Source organism: Microcaecilia unicolor, chromosome 2, assembly GCF_901765095.1.
Source record: "Microcaecilia unicolor chromosome 2, aMicUni1.1, whole genome shotgun sequence".
In the NCBI taxonomy this organism is placed as follows: domain Eukaryota; kingdom Metazoa; phylum Chordata; class Amphibia; order Gymnophiona; family Siphonopidae; genus Microcaecilia; species Microcaecilia unicolor.
The window spans coordinates 431,924,819-431,943,924 of NC_044032.1; the positions used below are offsets into that span (position 1 = coordinate 431,924,819).

At 45.5% G+C, this 19,106-nt stretch overlaps 1 protein-coding gene across 3 annotated transcripts in view; it reads right to left on the reverse strand.

Moving 5' to 3' along the window:
* LEF1 (lymphoid enhancer binding factor 1) overlaps positions 1–19,106 on the reverse strand; it is a 248,260-nt gene that overhangs the window by 83,579 nt on the left and 145,575 nt on the right. For all 3 annotated transcript variants that reach the window (XM_030190796.1, XM_030190798.1, XM_030190797.1), the window contains exons 4-5: positions 18,795–18,927; positions 9,157–9,247 (exon numbers count right to left, since the gene is read on the reverse strand). In XM_030190796.1, the coding sequence (XP_030046656.1) occupies positions 9,157–9,247; positions 18,795–18,927 (224 nt within the window). The remainder of the gene's footprint in view (positions 1–9,156; positions 9,248–18,794; positions 18,928–19,106) is intronic.

The window sequence follows — 19,106 nt, forward strand, 5'->3', positions numbered from 1 at the left end:
GCCTGAGTTCTTTCATTAAAACTTGGGGACCATGGGTCAATTTTAGCAGACAATAGAAAAGGTGCCGGTACTCAGTACCCCCAAGTACCCCCTAAAAAAAAGCCCTGCCTTTTCTGAACCCCCTACAGCTGTCCTTCACCTCTTCCAATGGTATACAGACAGGGGTGGCTCAAGGCAATCTGTTGCCTCAGGCAAGGGATGAGATGCTGCCCTTAGCCTTCCACCCCACCCCCTCCCCAAACTCCCTCCACAGACCTACAATCAGGGAGTAAGATGGTTGGGAATGATAGAAAACCACAAATTGACAGGAGCCAAGCAATTAAATTTATTACAAAATCATGAAAATACATAAACTATATATATTTATGTACTATATGCACATGAAAAACAAAGTTGAACAGCCTAATGGAGTCAAACCACAAAAATGTCTCATTCATTCCACTGAGGTTGAACCCACTGGTGCTGGCAGTCACCAGGGCCTAGCTGTACACCTCTGGGGACTGGGGTGAGAAGCATAAGTACTCACAGAGAATTCACTTGTAAAATATATACAATATAATTATTTATTCATGGAGCATTCCCAGATCAACCAATAAAACTCTCCCAACAAAGGTACAGAGCAGAAATAGAATGTTTCACTATATACTACTACTTAACATTTCTAGAGCGCTACTAGGGTTACGCAGCGCTGTACAGATTAACATAATAACAACATACAAACTCTGGTGTCAAATCAGTGATAGCAACACAAACTCCCTCCACTACCAGACACTGTGTTACGTAAGATAAAACCTTGCAAATAGTCATTCAAATGCTTACTATACCAGCACCAAGTTAAGAACACAAACTACACTACTACTACTACTACTACTACTATTTAGCATTTCTATAGCGCTACAAGGCATACGCAGCGCTGCACAAACATAGAAGAAAGACAGTCCCTGCTCAAAGAGCTTACAATCTAATAGACAAAAAATAAATAAAGTAAGCAAATCAAATCAATTAATGTGAACGGGAAGGAAGAGAGGAGGGTAGGTGGAGGCGAGTGGTTACAAGTGGTTACGAGTCAAAAGCAATGTTAAAGAGGTGGGCTTTCAGTCTAGATTTAAAGGTGGCCAAGGATGGGGCAAGACGTAGGGGCTCAGGAAGTTTATTCCAGGTGTAGGGTGCAGCGAGACAGAAGGCGCGAAGTCTGGAGTTGGCAGTAGTGGAGAAGGGAACAGATAAGAAGGATTTATCCATGGAGCGGAGTGCACGGGAAGGGGTGTAGGGAAGGACGAGTGTGGAGAGATACTGGGGAGCAGCAGAGTGAATACATTTATAGGTCAGTAGAAGAAGTTTGAACAGGATGCGAAAACAGATAGGGAGCCAGTGAAGGGTCTTGAGGAGAGGGGTAGTATGAGTAAAGCGACCCTGGCGGAAGATGAGACGGGCAGCAGAGTTTTGAACCGACTGGAGGGGGGGGGGGGTGACTAAGTGGGAGGCCAGCAAGAAGCAGATTGCAGTAGTCTAAACGAGAGGTGACAAGGGTGTGGATGAGGGTTTTGGTAGAGTGCTCGGAAAGAAAGGGGCGGATTTTACGGATGTTGTAAAGAAAGAAACGACAGGTTTTGGCGGTCTGCTGGATATGAGCAGAGAAGGAGAGAGAAGAGTCAAAGATGACCCCAAGGTTTCGAGCTGAGGAGACAGGGAGAATGAGAGAGCCATCAACAGAAATAGAAAACGGGGGGAGCGGGGAGGTGGGTTTGGGGGGGAAAATGAGAAGCTCGGTTTTGGTCATATTTAATTTCAGGTGGCGTTGAGACATCCAGGCAGCAATGTCAGACAAGCACGCTGAAACTTTGGTTTGGATGCAAGGTGAGATATCAGGGGTAGAAAGGTAGATTTGGGAGTCATCAGCATAGAGATGGTAGGAAAAGCCATGGGATGAGATTAAGGAACCAAGGGAAAAAGTGTAGATAGAAAAGAAGAGGGGACCAAGAACAGAACCCTGAGGTACGCTGACAGGCAGAGGGATAGAAGTAGAAGAGGATCCACCAGAGTGAACACTAAAGGTGCGGAGGGAGAGGTAGGAAGAGAACCAGGAAAGGACAGAGCCCTGGAATCCAAGTGAGGACAGGGTATCAAGAAGTATGCTGTGATCGACAGTGTCAAAAGCAGCGGAAAGATCAAGAAGAATGAGGATGGAATATTGACCTCTGGATTTAGCCAGTAATAGGTCATTGGAGACTTTAGTAAGCGCAGTTTCGGTTGAGTGGAGAGGGCGAAAACCAGATTGTAATGGGTCAAGAATAGTATGTGAGGAGAGAAAATCAAGGCAGCGGCGGTGAACAGCACGCTCAAGTAATTTGGAGAGAAAAGGAAGGAGGGAGATGGGTCGATAATTAGAGGGACAAGTAGGGTCAAGTGAAGGCTTCATAAGGAGAGGTGTGACCACAGCATGTTTAAAGGCAGCAGGGACAGTCGCAGTGGAAAGTGAGAGGTTGAGAATGTGACAGATAAAAGGAATAAGAGTAGGAGAGATGGCATTAAGAAGGTGGGTGGGAATGGGATCAGAGGAACAGGTGGTACATTTTGAGGAAGAAAGAAAAAGTGTAGTTTCCTCAATAGTAACTTCAGAAAAGGAGGAAAGGGAATGAGGGGAAGGAGAGAGAGGGGAACGGACTAGTGGAGGGAGAGCTGGTGAGGTAGAGAAAGCAAGGTTTATCTTTTGAACCTTGTTGTGAAAGAATTCAGCAAGGGTCTGAGGAGATAATGAAGGGGGAGTTGGGGGAGGGGCACCTTGAGGAGAGAGTTCAATGTGGTGAAGAGAAGTCGAGGATTAGAGCCAAGAGAGTTGGTCAGTTGGATATAATAATCCTGTTTGGCACGTAAAAGAGCAGATTGGAAGGAGGTCAGCATGAACTTAAAGTGTAAGAAATCAGCAAGGGCCCGAGATTTCCGCCAGAGGCGTTCGGCGGAGCGGGTACAGGAACGTAGGTAGCGGATATTAGAAGTCAGCCAAGGTTGGGGTTTTGTACGCCAACCCTATCCATGAAAAGTTAGCACTGCAAATGTTCTAGAACACCAGTATACCACTAGGTATCAGGGGTGTGGGTTTTATTAAGCATAGGAGTGCAGGGGCTCTTTCCCAGCTGGAAAAGATAGACCACTATAGATTCCTATACAGAACCTACACATATCAACTGAATCCCTCATCCTGCTACACAAGGAAATCACAGGCCATCACTTAGTAAAAATATTATAAACTAGAAATATAATGTAGAGGGAAAAAAAAGAAAAAGAAACAGAAATGGAAAACAAAAGAAGCCAGACTGGGAGCAGTAAAACCCCACAGAAACAGATGCATTTCCTTCAGCACAGAACAAAATACAAGACATACACATTTTCAAAACTGATGTTATCTTTCTCTAAATATCAAAAATATATTTATTTGTATCCTTGTTTTCTGACCATTTTATTTTTTGAATTGGGTTGGTCCTCATCTTTCTTTATGACTTCCTTTTGTTGCTTTTCTCAGAGTCCCTTTCCAGGATCTTATTTCCATTTTCTGTTTCTTCACTGTCCTATGTTCTTCCTTATGCCAAACTCTGACCCTTCTGTTTCATTTTTGTCTCCATTAGTCATTTACCTTTTTATGAACCTGTAACTAGATTTCATCCTTCTTTCTGCCCACAATCCTTGGTCTCCTCTTTCACCTACTTATCAGCTTTCCACTTCCTACACTTTCTTCCCTTCTCATTCCTTCTCTAGCCTCCTATTCTATGGATTTCACTCACTTTCCAGTTCTCCATTTCCAGCCCCTGTGTTCATCGCCTCCCAGGCCTCATCAATCACTGCCTCTCATTTTCTCCCTGTTATTCATCTCCCCTTCCCCACCTCAAGTCCCTTTCTTATGTCTTACCCCCTTATTCAGATTCCCATTTCCCCTTTTACTTCCTCTATTTCCACCCTCTCTCACCTATGTCACCATATTTTATCCTTCAAACATTCTTCCCCCTTTTCCCCTTTCCCCAACAGCCGGTGTCCCTACCTCTTCTCCCATATTTCCTTCTCCACTTCTCTATCCTTTCTTCCACCTTAACCCCAGCATCCATCTCTGTGCCTCTCCCTTCCCCTGCATATGCCCCATGTTTCTCCTCCTCCCCAGCAATAGCTGTTCTCCTCCTCCTCCTTCCACCACCACCAATGCCTTCCTCCCATCCTCTATATCAGGCCCATCTCCAAGCTTCAGCTCCCATCTCCCACCTGCCCCCTTGTTAGGCCCCAGGCATCAGACCGGTCTCATCAGCCAACCCTTCTTCTATCTGCCCAGTACCACTAAATCCACTGCAGAGAAGAGAGGTCCTTTCTTATCTGAAACCACTCAAGCCGCCGGCACCACACAGGAATTAAAAGTTGAGAATGAACACTTCCTGTACTGCACATGAAACAAAGCATATTATCTCTGATATTAGCAGCTGTATGGTGCTGGCAGCCAGAGCAAAGAAAGAAGCTCCCCACTCTATAGCTGATTTGGTGGTGCCAGACCAAGCAGCTAGTAGAAAGGAGCAGCTGGCACAAAGTTTGGTGGAATCAAAAGAAGCTGGTGCACGACAACAATATGAAAAGGGTGGCCCTCCCCAAAAGTGATATTCACCATAACATTGACTATTGAAGGCAATGAGTGAGATTTTTTAGCTGTGCATCCAAGCTATACATTTGGAAAGATCTGCATGTTTTACTTACTAAATGCTGCCGAGACTCTATGGCAATGATTCTTAACCTTTTTTCAGTTAGGGCACACCAGATGGATGATGCTCGTATATGTGCCACACTGCATACATGACCCTCAGGTCCTTTGGTCCAACACAATATAGCAGTTCTTATGAGTTAAAAGTAACAATGCTCTGCATCCACATAAGTCCAACCTCTCCCAAACAAGTGCAGATCATAACTAGGAGATTTCTCCTTGGAAGTCACAGTACAATTATTCTGATTTTCATGTCATTGGAGTAATAGCAACATACATCTCTCTACCAGGCACATTGTGAAATGCAAAATCTAAATCCAAACTCGACATACATTTAGGGCCCTGTTTACTAAGGTGTGCTAGCATTTTTAGTGTGTCCTAAAAATTAGCACGCGCTAAATGCTAGAGTCACCCATCTGGGTGTCTCTAGTGTTTAGCGTGTGCGTTAAAAACACTAGTGTGGCTTAATAAACAGGACCTTTAGTAAACATGGTCATACAACAGCAGGGGAATATGGTGCAAAATGAAAAAGTCTGCATAAAAATTTTGGAAATTCTGTGCACAGTATTTTAAAATTCTGTATCTTTGTCATTTGTGCAGAATTTCCCCAATTCACTAGGCCTAAGTGCTCCCCCAGTTTCTTCCTTCACTGGTAATATCACTCTCCAGCTTCCAGCTCTCTCTCACTCCAGCTTAGCTTCAGGGTCCACCCTCTCCACCCTGATTTAGCTTGAACCCCCCTTCCCTTCCCCCAGATTTCTCTGCCCATAGTTCTTTCTCACCCCTTAGCCCCCAATTCCTATCTCTCTATATTCTTTCTCTCCTTGCCTCTACATTATCATGTGTTCCTCCCAGATAATGTGGCATAAGGAAAAAACTAGCAGGTGCACGTCAGACCTCTTTTTCCTCCTCTACTGGCCTGGCCCCACTGCTTATTTGAACTACGTGGGACTCTGTACAGCAGGTGGGCCCAGGCCAGCAGAGGAAGAGGAAGTAGCCTGATATACAGCCCTTTGTTTCTTTCTTATGCCACATGATCTGGGAGAACAGGGTAAGGGGGAGGGGAGATTTGTACAAGTAGTCTGTGGGTGTGTGCTGCAAGGGGACGGGGATCAGAAACTTGATAATATTTCTGCCTTCTGTCCCCTGTGCAGAATTCTTCAAGGCGAGAACAGTATTATGTGCAAACTCTGCATTGCATTGTGGAGCAAAATTCCCCCAGGAGTAACCTATAAAAGACAGCACTACAAATATTAAACTGGGTCCTAAAATACCAAAATGCCTACCACAGAACAAACAAACAAATATCACACCTCAGTCACACGCAAAACACAAACAGACCCTCACCAAATACAGAACAAGGGATCACAAATTAGAGATGGGAATATGATGAGAAAAAACTGAACTGGGAACCCCAAGAAGTTAAGTACAGCATGTACTGCAACACTATAGAAACAAAAACAAATACATTTCCTTTTGTACTGAACACAGTACATAGACATTTGCAATGTACATTTCCCAAAGCCAACATATTCCAGTTAATAAATTAAAAATAAAACACTTTTTTCTATCTTTGTGTGTATGGGCATTATAATTTTCCATCACATTGGTCCCAGTTTCTCTTTTCTGCTAATTCTGTTTCCAGTGGCCACTGTCCATTGCCATTTATCCTCTCTCCTCCTGTCTTGTTCCATTCCCTTACTACACCTGTCTCCGATATATTGATCTTTCTCCTAAAGCTTTCTACTCTGTGTTTTGTTTTCTGCCTCTGTCCACTCAAAATTTGTCCTCTTACTCCACTCCTTTTCACTTTTCATCTACTTACCAACTTTCTATCTTCTTCTCTTATTCCCATCTCACTTATTTCATTTGCTCCTCGTTACCACATTTTTACCCTATGCACTCACTGTCCTCCTGTTACTCATCTCTTTGACAACCCTCCTATGGCCTCTCTCACATGGATCCACAATTCCTAATATCTTCCCTCCCTATTCCTTGTTCCACTCTTGTAACCTATCATCTCTTCCCTCTCTTTCTATTCCCCCCCCATACTTGAAGCCTAATCTCTCCCTCCCACCTTTCCTTCCCCCAAGTCCAACATCTCTCCTTCTCTCCCTTGCACCCCCTACTCCAAAGTATGACATCTCCCCCTCCCTAAGTATGACATCTCTTTACCTCTCTTCCGCCCCCATCTGACACCTCTCCCTCCCTCCCACACCTGTCCATCTCTCCCTCTGCCCTCCCCTGTCCATTTCTTGTTCACCTTCTGGTCTCCCTGTCCACCTCTCCCCATCCTTCTTCCCCTCCCCCCTTCTGCTCCCTCCTCCGAGTCTGACATCTCTCCCTCCCCTGAGTTTTTCTCCATCTTCCCCTTCTTCCCCCACTCTCCCTATCCATCTCTCCCTCTCTCGCCCTCTCCCCTGAATCTGACATCTCCCCCTCCCCCTTGAATCCAACATCTCTACCTCCCTCCCATTACCTCATCCCCATCCAACATCTCTCCCTCTTCTGCCTCCTGTTATCCAGCATCACTCACTCACTCTCTCTCTTTCCCCACTCCCTCTTCTCTCTCTTTCCCCACTCCCTCTACCCCTGGCCGTGGTCTGCCATCCCCCTTCTTTTCTCAACCCCCTTCTCAAAGTCTACCTTCCTTCTTTGTTTTCCAAAAGTTGTCGTTGGCAGTGATTCACATATGCTGCCCTGCTGCTGGCCTTGGCTTCTTCTCTCTACTGCAGCCTGACTCTGAGAAAAGAGGAAGTTACATTAGAGAGACCGGCCGAAGTATAGAGAAAAGGTTGGTGGCAAGGCAGCATACGTGAATTGTTGCTGCTGCTGCCGCCTTTTAGAAAGTAAATAAGGCAGACTCAGGGAAGAGGGGGAGATGCCAGACCGTGGCCAGGAAGGGGAGTGGGAGGAGAAATGCCAGCTCGGGAGGGTGGAAGGAGAGATACCAAAGGGGGGGGAGGTGGTGGCGATGACGGTGGGGGTGGCTGAAGCTGAAATTTCTGAGGAGATAGAAGGATGGCAAGCAGGAAGGCCGGCCAGCAGCAAGATGCCACTCCATGAAAATTGCCGCCTGAGGCCTCCGCCTCAGTTGACCTAATTATAGGGCTGCCCCTGTATACAGACCCACAGCTCTCTCTCAACCCTCCCCGTTCCCCTAATATAGACTGTCACAAAAGAAGGAACAGCTGCACATTAGACATCTTCCTCTACTTCTAAAGCCCTGGCTCTGAATGCTGGTTTGAACTGCACAGGTCCATACAGTCCCCATAGTTCAAAGCCAGCAGTCAGGCTTCGGCAATGAAGGAGCAGGATGTGGCTCCTCCTGTTGTGCAGATCAGCAGCAAGGGAGGGGTGTGTGAGGGGGGAAGACAAGTTTGCAGTGTGTGCCATGGGAAGGAGGGAGAAGAGGGAGCCCGGACAAATTGCTCCTGCTGGCACTGCCATTCCTACCAATTCCTGTACAGAATGTGGCAAGTGCAGAAGGCTGCATAGGAGGGGGACGTCTGCAAATTCTGCACTGTGCAGTGGCACAGAATTCCCACAAAACTATCTGAGGATCTCGGCCAGTTGGATTTTCTGGATATCCACAATGAATATGCATGAGATAAATGTATATATACTGAGCCTCCAGTTTATAAACTTCCTAATGCAAATTTACTGCAGATTGCTTTAAAACCTGACTTGCCGTGGGGTTCCCTGGGCTGGTTTAGTAAGCCCTTGTTTATATGATTAACACAAAATAAGAGCAGTCACCAATATAATAACAGACACAGAATAATAATTTTCATGCATTTCCTTTTAAGGGGATTCTCTGATACCTGGTATAGGACCAGTGTAAGAATTCTGCATAACTCATGCACAAACATCTTTAGCTCCTCCTTATCTTGGTCCCTATCGTGCTATCACAGCTGAAAAAGAATCCTGTTTTTAACACTTCACTTCTTTTCCAAAAATGAGCAATTTCTTCAATTATTTAATCTAAAAAGCAGTGGTTTTTTCCCATTAAATTCCTTTGGAACGTGGTGGATTGTGCAGTGACAGTGAACTTGTCTACTATGCAATCAAGTACCAAGAAGAAAAGACACCTAAGCCAGGGGATGGTGGTGTTGGTGGTGGTGGGGTTAGGAAAGGGAGTGAGGGACTGGAACGTTGCATTGGGGGATGTTTGGTGTTAGTTCATAGTTGTATATTTGAATAATGATCTGGAACAAATTGTTACATTTGCGTTTGACATTACAATGTTATTTGTTGGACAGCTTCTTTGTTTGATAAAGAGACTAAAAGCGTGACACCACAATGAAGAGCACCAGTACATAATTACACGTTCTTAGTGGCTAGGATTCCTTCCCATAATGTCAGCATTCTGAGATTCACACATAACAAACGAGATATCGAAACAGTTATAGGAGGAGTCTTACCAGCCAAGGGGAGGGGTGATCTGTCCCACCCCACCTGGAGAAAGAGGGTAAAAGGTCGGCATGTCTGGTGCGGGAGGATGTCTAGACATACCTGCCGTGAAAGGAAACAAAAACCAAAAACAATCAAACTAAATAGTTAGACTTTATGCACTGTATTTTTCATCGCACACACAATGTCTAAAGCATAACTTTAAAACGCATCAGTTATCCACTTAAAATTATGTGACTATACAGTGGAGTTGTGTGGCAGAAGATGCCACCATAACCTTAATGAATAATCTAATCTAATCTGGTATTTGTATACTGCCTTTTTGGCAAAACAAAGGACCACCTAATGTGGTTTACAATGAAGCAAAATATATGCATTAAACAAACATACACTATAAAAAATTACGTAATGCAAAATAAAAAATACAACAGTAGATACTTTTTTAAAAACAATAATCATAGTTAATATGTGGGGGTAAGAGGAGATACAGTGATCTGCTCAAGGTTATAAAGAGCTTTCGTGGAAGAAGCAAGATGAGAGGATCAGATGAATGAAAACTGAAAAGAAAATCCCCAAAGAAAACAACCTGCTATCGAACAGGATCATTCACTATTAATGCAAACAAACTGTTAATTTGCACCATTTGTCACAGGGTCCATTTTATACCATAAACTCAGCAGTAAATAATGTATGTTAACTGTGTTAATGGGTGCTGTCAGTAAATAACCCCCTAAATGAATCAAAAGGAAGAGGGACCAGAAGGTAAAATTAGGGCTTACCCGATAACTTTCTTTCTAATCCTAACAGATCAATCAAGAGACTTGTAGGTTATGTCTGTCTACCGTGTTTCCCCGAAAATAAGACACTGTCTTATATTAATTTTTGCTCCCCAAGACGCGCTAGGTCTTATTTTCAGGGGATGCCTTATTTTTCGGGGAAGCATCGGAGTCGCCCCCCCACCCCCCCCACCCGAGGTCGCCGGGCCCCCCCTCCACCCGCCCTCCGTCGCTCCTGGAAGTTGGAACTAACCGTAAACGCCTCCTTTCACCAAGTTCACACTCGCAGCAAGCAGCAGCAGGAGCAGGGCAGACCTCTCCTTCCTTCCGTGCCCCGCCCTCGCAGATGTTCCGTTACGTCAGGTGAAGGCGGGACACTGAAGGAAGGAGTGGCCTGCCCTGTTGCTGCGAGTGCGAACTTGGTGAAAGGAGGCGTTTAAGGTTAGTTCCAACTTCCGGGAGCAACGGAGGGCGGGTGAAGGGGGTGGGCCCGGCGACCTCGGGTGGGGGGGGGGCGGCGGCCTTGTCTGGCTCTCGGCGGCCCTGCTTTAAAAGAAAAAAACTTTGCTAGGTCTTACTTTTGGGGGAGGCCTTATATTTTACCATTGCAGCAAGACCTCTACTAGGTCTTATTTTCGGGGGATGTCCTATTTTCAGGGAAACACGGTACTAGCAGGTAGAGATAGAGAGAACACCAGAGCTCTGCCATATAGGATCCTATGCAGCAGCCTCACTTCCAGTATGATCGATACCCAAGCAGTGAACTCAACAAACAGAGAAGAGAGAAATCCCTTGCCTCCAAAAATACAAGTCGCACAGAACATGAAAACAGTCCAACCAAGATCTTGACCAGGCCAATCTCTCCTCATTATTCAACTCCTCTTCCCATTCTCCCAAATCTTCCCATGAGGTAATCAGTTTCTTCACAAGACCCTTCAGCCAAAAGATCAGACATATATCTCCTAAGAGACACAGAAAGAATGCAAAGTAGGACGGGCCTCTGGATTGATCTGTTGGGACTAATGGAAACAAAATTATCAGGTAAGCCCTAATTTTACCTTCCACAGTGTCCCACAGATCAATCCAGAGACTTGTGGAATGTAACAAAGCAGTCCTCAAGTAGGGTAGAAACCAGCAATCCCCACCAACAGCTCGGACGCCCCAAAAGCTGCATCCTGCCTCATCCACACATCGAGCCGATAGTGCTTCATAAACGTGTGAACAGAGGACCATGTGGGAGACCAACAGATCTCATCAACAAAGATGACCTGCGCCTCTGCAACTGAAGTAACCTGCGCCCTAGTAGAATGCGCTTTCAGTCTGAGTAGTGGAAACTTCCCCGCCATAATATAAACTGCCGAAATGGCTTCCTTGAGTCAGCAGGCTATAGTATCTTTAGACACCATGTCTCTCATTTTGTGCCCGGCAAACAGCACGAACAGATGATCAAAACAACGGAAGTCATTGGTGAACTCCAGGTACCACAGCAAAACCCTACAAATGTCCAAACAGTGCAGACCACAATAATCCTGCAGATAGTCCTCATAACGAAAAGATGGAAGGGTGATCAGTTGATTCAAATGGAACCCAGAAACGACTTTCGGCAGAAAGGAAGGCATTGGTCGAAGGACCACCCCTACCTCTGAAAAATGGAGGAAGGAGTCCTTACAGGACAGAACCTGCAACTCCAATACTCGCCGAGCCAACACCATGGCAACCAAAAACACCATCTTCAGCATGAGATCCTTGAGAGACAGACCCAATAGCTCAAATGGAAGTCGCTGAAAGGCCTGCAAGACCACATTCAGCTGCCACTCTGGACAAAATGGGTGCCTGGGAGGATTGAGATAGTTCACGCTGCAGAGGAACTGAACCACATCCGGATGGGATGCTAGGGAAGACTCCTGCATGTGCCCTCTGAAACAGGCCAGTGCCACCACCCGCACCTTCAGGGTTCCCAAGGCCAATCCCTTGAACATGAGTGTTTTAGCTGAAAACTTGTTTATAACGGGGATATCCATCTAGAATAATTATGAAGGCATATACCCGTGCAAGATATAACAACAGGGACCTGTTGTTAACAGAGAGGAATGCATTACAGGATGGAGATGAACAGCTAGAGATGTTTGTAATAAAATTTAAGAGGGGAGGGGAAGAGGTGGCTAAGATTATCCAGAAGAATTGGGATATAATGAGAAACATTCATCGTTTCAGAATCACCATTCACATATTGCTTTCTCCAGAGGGCATAATTTAAAGGAATTACTAAGTCCTGCTGTTCTTTCTGTACTTAAGGAAATTGACCTTGAAAACACTATAGGCCATTTTAAGTGTAGCGGATGTAGTACAAGTGCAATGACCAAACAATGTACTGAATTTGTGGATGGGAAGATCTATGACATTTGAAGTAAAACAGATTGTACATTTACTTTCGTGATTTTACATATTGCAGTGTCCCTGCAATGAGTTATATGTAGGGAAAAACCAACAGACAGCTGCATACCCAATTGTTGGAAAATACATCCTGTTTAGCACGGATGAAATGGGGAGCTCCATTGGCAGTGCATTGTGAGGCCACAAAACATACTTTTTTTGCAGTTTTTTTGCTTTGCGATTAAGTTGGAGAAAACATTCATGGAGGAGACAGAGCACAGATTTTATTACGGCACGAACAAAAATGGATATATTGCTTGAAGTCTTTAGAACCTTCCGGTTTGAACTCCATGTTAGAATGGTTATGAGTCTCCATAATTTTGGGCTCCATTGTTATCCATAGTTTGGACAGAGAAAAAGTTGATTGGCTAGCATTTTGACAGTGTCTTTAAGTAGAGCAAGCGCCATTTTAAATTGAGAAGAGAGCTATTAGAAGAAGCGGACCCAGTATAATTAAGATGCCCGACAGAGATAGTACTGAGTTTGGAACCCCACCTGCCTGGGGTTACCCCATGGCCACTTAGAGGGTCTATCCCCAGCACAGCTCAGGTCCGCCTGCACCTGCTGCTTGTGCTCTACATTAGCACCCTTCTCCCACCGACTGGGTCATGTACTGGCTGCGTTTATGCTATTCACTTTGTACCAAAATAAAGAAAAATATCATAGAATAAGTTTAAAGGAGTCAGAGAGTTAGAAGTGGTTTTTATTCTTACCAGCACAACTTCAGATATCAGTTTGAAAGTCTTGGGAAAATATCACATGTACAGAATCTCAGTTAGAAAAATATCATCACATGTACACAATCTAATATCAATAGCTTAGGTAATAATAATAAGCAATCAGACTAATTTGATAAGGAACAATTGTAAGGAGGATAAAGAAAATGAGAGAGATAGAGATCAGCACATGTTATCTGGAAGTATGGAGAGAGAGAGAGAGAAACAGAGAGATCACAGGTGTTTCCTGAGACCAGGCTTTCTTAGAGAGAGAGGGAGAGAGAGAGAGATCACAGCATGTTTCCTGAGACCATGCTTTCTTAGAGAGAGAGGGAGGGATCACTAGCAGGAAATATATCAGTCCTGAAGTGAAATAAAATATAAAGAGAAAAGAGAGAATAGTTCTCTGTTATAAAGAAATAGTTCTTACCCGGAGCAATGCAGAAACAAAGAAGGGAAAATATATTTCCTGGAGAAATAGCCAATTAGCAATGATGCCCTGAATCAGGACAGAGAAAAGTCTCATGCAAAATATGGCTAATTCTGAAGATTTCTTTGTGTGCAGGTATTCTTATAGAAAAAGTGATGTCGTCACCTCTCCCTCCTCCTACACCAATCGAAGGTAGCATAGGTGTCCTGCCAACACCCTATTGGTACATTTGACCTTGACCATCTTGTAACTGAAGAAAAGATGTGTATTCCAGATACTGGGCTGCCATAGTAAAGAAAGCCAGGGATGTCTGCATTCCTGCATGTGGCTACTAGCAGAGACCAACAACCACATACAGAAAAGACAGAGGGGGGATGGGAGGCAGTGCAGCACAGGTAGAATAGAACATCTTTTTACAGTCATGACTGACTCTGGGCGAGTCTCCCGCTCTCAAATTGTCCCCAGTGATTTCTAAGTTACTGGAGGCCACACTCCCAGTGGTTCCACAGTTCCCAGAAAGCACTCTCAGACCCAACACACAAACCACCAGGATTCTTTATCAGTCCAGACAGGTAGAGGCAATAATCAATTGTTTATTGTCTAAAAAAATATATTGAACAAACAAAAAAATGTGCAATCAAGCAATAACATGTAACTGAAATATGTATCAATTATGACACTAACTAAACATTTGTTTACTTTCTAGAAAGTACCTAGGGAGATTAGGACATATAGAGGGGCATAATTGAATGAAAACGTCTATCTCCATGGGTGTTTATCTCCGAGAACGGGTCCGTGAAGGGGCGGACCGAACCGTATTTTCGAAAAAAATAGACGTCCATGTTTTATTCGACGATTTGTGAGCTGGGCGTTTTTGTTTTTCAGTGATAATGGAAAATGAAAGCGCCCAGCTCAAAAACGAATAAATCCAAGGCATTTGTTTGTGGGAGGGGCCAGGAGTCGTAGTGCACTGGTCCCCCTCACATGCCACGACACCAACCGGGCACCCTAGGGGGCACTTTTACAAAAACAAAAAAAAAGGTTAAAGAGCTCCCAGGTGCATAGCACCCTTCTCTTGTGTGAGGAGCCCCCCAAATCCCCCTCAAAACCCACTGCCCACAAGTCTACACCATTACTATAGCCCTAAGGGGTGAAGGGGGGCACCTACATGTGGGTACAGTGGGTTTGGGGGGGATTGGACAACTAAGCATTAAGCAGCACAATTGTAACAGGTAGGGGGGGATGGGCCTGGGTCCACCTGCCTGAAGTTCACTGTACCCCCTAACAACTGCTCCAGGGACCTGCATACTGCTGCCAGGGAGGTGGGTATGACATTTGAGGGTGAAAACAAAAAGTTGTGAAACATCATTTTTTGTGGTGGGAGGGGGTTAGTGACCACTGGGGGAGTCAGGGGAGGTCATCCCCGATTCCCTCTGGTGGTAATCTGGTCATTTAGGGCACTTTTTGGGGCCTTATTCGTGAAAAAACAGGGTCCAGGAAAAGTGCCCTAAATTCTAGCTACAAACGCATACTTTTTTTCAATTATCGGCGAAAGGCGCCCATCTCTCCTCGGCCGATAACCACGCCCCAGTTCCACCTTCGCCACGACTCCGACACGCCCCTGTCAACTTTGTACACTTCCGCGATGGAGTGCAGTTGAAAACGTCCAAAATCGGCTTTCCATTATACCGATTTATTGGTTTTTGTGAGATAAACGTCTATCTCCCGATTTGGGTCGAAATCTAGGCGTTTTTCTCTTTCAATTATAAGGTGGATAGCTGCTCACCAGTTATCAAATATAACTGTTTTTTACAGGCCTTCAGCAAAGAGTTCTCTCTCTCCTCCTGGGCCGAAACTGGGAAAAAAGCTGGTAAAGTCCAAAACAAAACAAAAAAAAAAAAGAGCTCCTGGGCCAATCAGAGCCCAGTCAACAAGTTACTTCTTCACTGAGTGAATCTAGAAGAGAGCATTCACTTTTCTATAACAGCTTTAACATAAAACATGAACCACCTGCTGGCCAAACTAGAGAAATGCACTTAAGAATTAATTTAGGCAGTTTACAGACTTAAAACACACTATTCTGTCACAGTATCTCCTTAACGCACTTTACTGAATGTTAATAAAGACAGTTGTGTCAAGAGAAGTTGCTGATATTAATTTTGTTTTCCAGGAAATATGCACATTTATTTCCTTGAAAACGTGTCAGCAAAACGAGACCCCGCTTGGTTGAAAATGCAAGATAAGCGTGCAGTTTCACTATCACATATATGAAAATCTACGAAAAAAGTTGGAGATTTGGAGGTTTTGGCCAATGATGAAATGTAGCCAAACTGGATGCTTTGTTTAGAAGAAATAATGGCACTATAGACTTTCTTGAGGTCTTTTTTCCTCCATTTCTTTGAGATTAATACTTTTGTGATGTATATATTTATCTACAACTTAGCAATATCCACTATTTATTTTGAGACAATCCCTTGGACAGTCTGTCTTGCAAAAATGACAAAATGATCACCAATGAGGCTGAAGATGACACTACCTCCCTTTCAGAGTACCAGGACTCGAAGATCCGCCAGAGCCAGGCATAAGCTCCGGAAGTCAATTTCTTCTGAGCATGGAGAAGAATCACAATCATGGGCTCCAGGTAGCCCCTCTTCCCCAATCTCTACCGCTTAATAGCCAGGCCATAAGATCCTGCAACAGCAGCCCCCACCCGCTCAGGAGTGGAAGGGGAATTTCAACCTGTAGATGAACCAGGTCCGCCATACCATGGCCGATGGGGCCGGTCTGGAACCATGGACCTGGATGGTGGGCACTTCGCCCCAGGAGTTTCCCTACAATGGGCATGATGAAAAGGCATACAGGAGCTCGCTTGCTGTCCATGGCTGCGGCAGTACATCCAGAGTGTTTGCCTCCATGTTCTTCCTTCTGCTGAAGAACCGGGACACCTTGGCACTGGCTTTGGTCACTATGAGATCTATTTTCTCTGTCAGTGGGCGGAGGACCTTCTGGCTCTGCTATCTGCCACACACATTGTGGGCGATCTCAATGTCCAGGTGAACTTTCTCAGTCATCACCTCCCAGTCCACCAGATTGAAGAGGTGATGACTGAGAAAGTTCACCTGGACATTGAGATTGCCCACAATGTGTGTGGCAGATAGCAGAGCCAGAAGGTCCTTCGCCCACTGTAAGAGAAGTGTGGCCTTCCTTGCCAAGGATGCACTCTTTGTGCCACCTTGCCTTTTGATGTAAGCCACTGCCATAGCTTTGTTGGAAAGGATGTAAACCTCCTTTCCTTGCAAAATGACGAGGAAGGAGTGGAGGGCATTCCGTACCTCCCCCAGTTCCAAGCGGTTTATGCACCACGATGCCTCTACACGGGACCACAGCCCCTGCACCATTCTAGCAAGGCAATGAGCTCCCCAACTGGAGAGACTGGCATCCATCATCAGCACTACCCAGCTCAGCGATGCCAAGAAGACACCCCACACCGAGTTGGAGGGACTGAGCCACCAACGAACGTTCAGCCTGGCCTGCGCCGTCCAAGGAAGACAGCTGTGATAGTCCTCGGAAAAGGACCGGCTGAGCAATGACAGCTGAAGAGGACATATGTGGCTCTGTGCTCAAGGAAGGATATCCAATGTAGCCGCCATAGATCCCAAGACCTGTATGTAATCCCATGCCCAGGGGGCTGGGAGCCAAAGAAGTCCCGTCACCTGTGACTGGAGCTTGAGGCCAAAGAAGCCCTGTCACCTGTGACCGGAGCTTGAGCTTGCATGTGTCCGGAAGAAACACCTACCCCCAGTGGGTGTTGAGAATCACTCCAAGACATTTGAGGATCTGAGAGGGAGTCAACTGGCTGTTATCGCAATTGACCACCCACCCTCAAAGTCTGGAGAAGCCCAACCACTCTGTCCATGGCCTGCACACTCTCTGCCCAAGACGAAGCTCGGATGAGCCAGTTGTCCAGACAGAGGTGGATTCGAACACCCTCCTTGCACAGAAATGCCTCCACCACCATGACCTCAAAGAAGGTCTGTGGCAGGGTCGCCAGGCCAAACAGCATGGCCTGAAATTGATAGTGCTTCCCAAGGACAATAAACCGAAGATAGCACTGATGGGGCGGCCAGATCGGGATGTGTAAATACGCCTCCTTGAGATCCAGGGAAATCAAGAATTCCCCTGGCTGAACAGCCACAATGACCAAGTGCAAGGTCTCCATATGGAAATGCCTCACCTTCAAAGCCCTGTTGACTCCCTTGAGGTCACTCTTCTTGGGAACTATGAAACAGATGGAATAATAGCCCCACCAGCAGAATCCTTCCTGCAGCGATATTCGACGACGCCCCGATGTGCATACTCTGTTTTAGCAAAATCGGGCTTGCGCGAAGCTCACGCATGCTCAATTTCACTAAAACTGAGCATGCACACTGGAGACAGGGAAAGCAGGACAGGCACTGTGGTGCCAATATCGATGCAGGAAAGCTTCTGCTGCCGGGGACTGGGAATCACCATCAGCCAAACCAGCAGACCTTGGGGGCCCGAACCCAAAATTGGAGGGGCCCAGTCCCCCAAGGCCCCCCAATGTATCAGATGTGTCACAACAGAAGAAAATTTGAGAACCACTGGTATAGGGAAAGGGAAATGGGACTTGATATTCTGCCTTTCTGAGGTTTTTGCAACTACATTCAAAGCAGTTTACATATATTCAGGTACTTATTTTGTACCAGGGGCAGCGGAGGGTTAAGTGACTTGCCCAGAGTCACAAGGAGCTGCAGTGGGAATTGAACTCAGTTCCCCAGGATCAAAGTCCACTGCACTAACCACTAGGCTACTCCTAGTTCCAGTCAAAGTAAAACAAATGATTCACACAAATAAAAAAAAGAGAAAGAGAGCGCACAAGCACAGAGGAGATAAGCAGCATGGCGCGACAGGTGCAACCCTGGCCATCTTTCTGAGCAGACCAGATGGACCAAGCTGGTCTTTACATGCCATCATTCATTTACTATGTATAAATAACTACACTATCATCTAATCTATTTTGGTAGCACACAGCCTAGTTAACCAAGGTTGTCACTCAGTGCTTGCACCTTGGGAAATTTTGGCAATTAAAGTACTGGCTCCTCTAAAAATCTGTCTGATTACCCACATTCATATCATACAGCATCCACCAAGACCTCCCATCTTTGGACCACTTATTCATCAGATAACTCATCACACTGGGTCCTTTCTGGCACGTGCCCTGCACAGAGCACTCAATGCAGACACAAGCTGTAACTTGAAAGATGAACCCTTACCTTGCTTCGTGCACATGTCAGATGGGATATGAGAGGGGTGCGACCCTGGTGCAAAGTGTTCATCGCTATACGTGATGAGTGGTGTGAGGGGGTGAACTGCGTGGGATGGCTGCACCACCGGCACTCTGTTTGACTGGAAAAAAAAAACAAGAGAAAGTTAGAAAAACAGAAATTGACAATCCCAGTTCATCAAGATCTTCTGATGATTTCTTTGTTCAGAACATCCATCCACATGAGTTGCACAATGCTGTTGTATTCCTGTGCTAAATGACAGCACCAAAGCATGTAGGGCTGGGAAGTGGCACTAGGTGA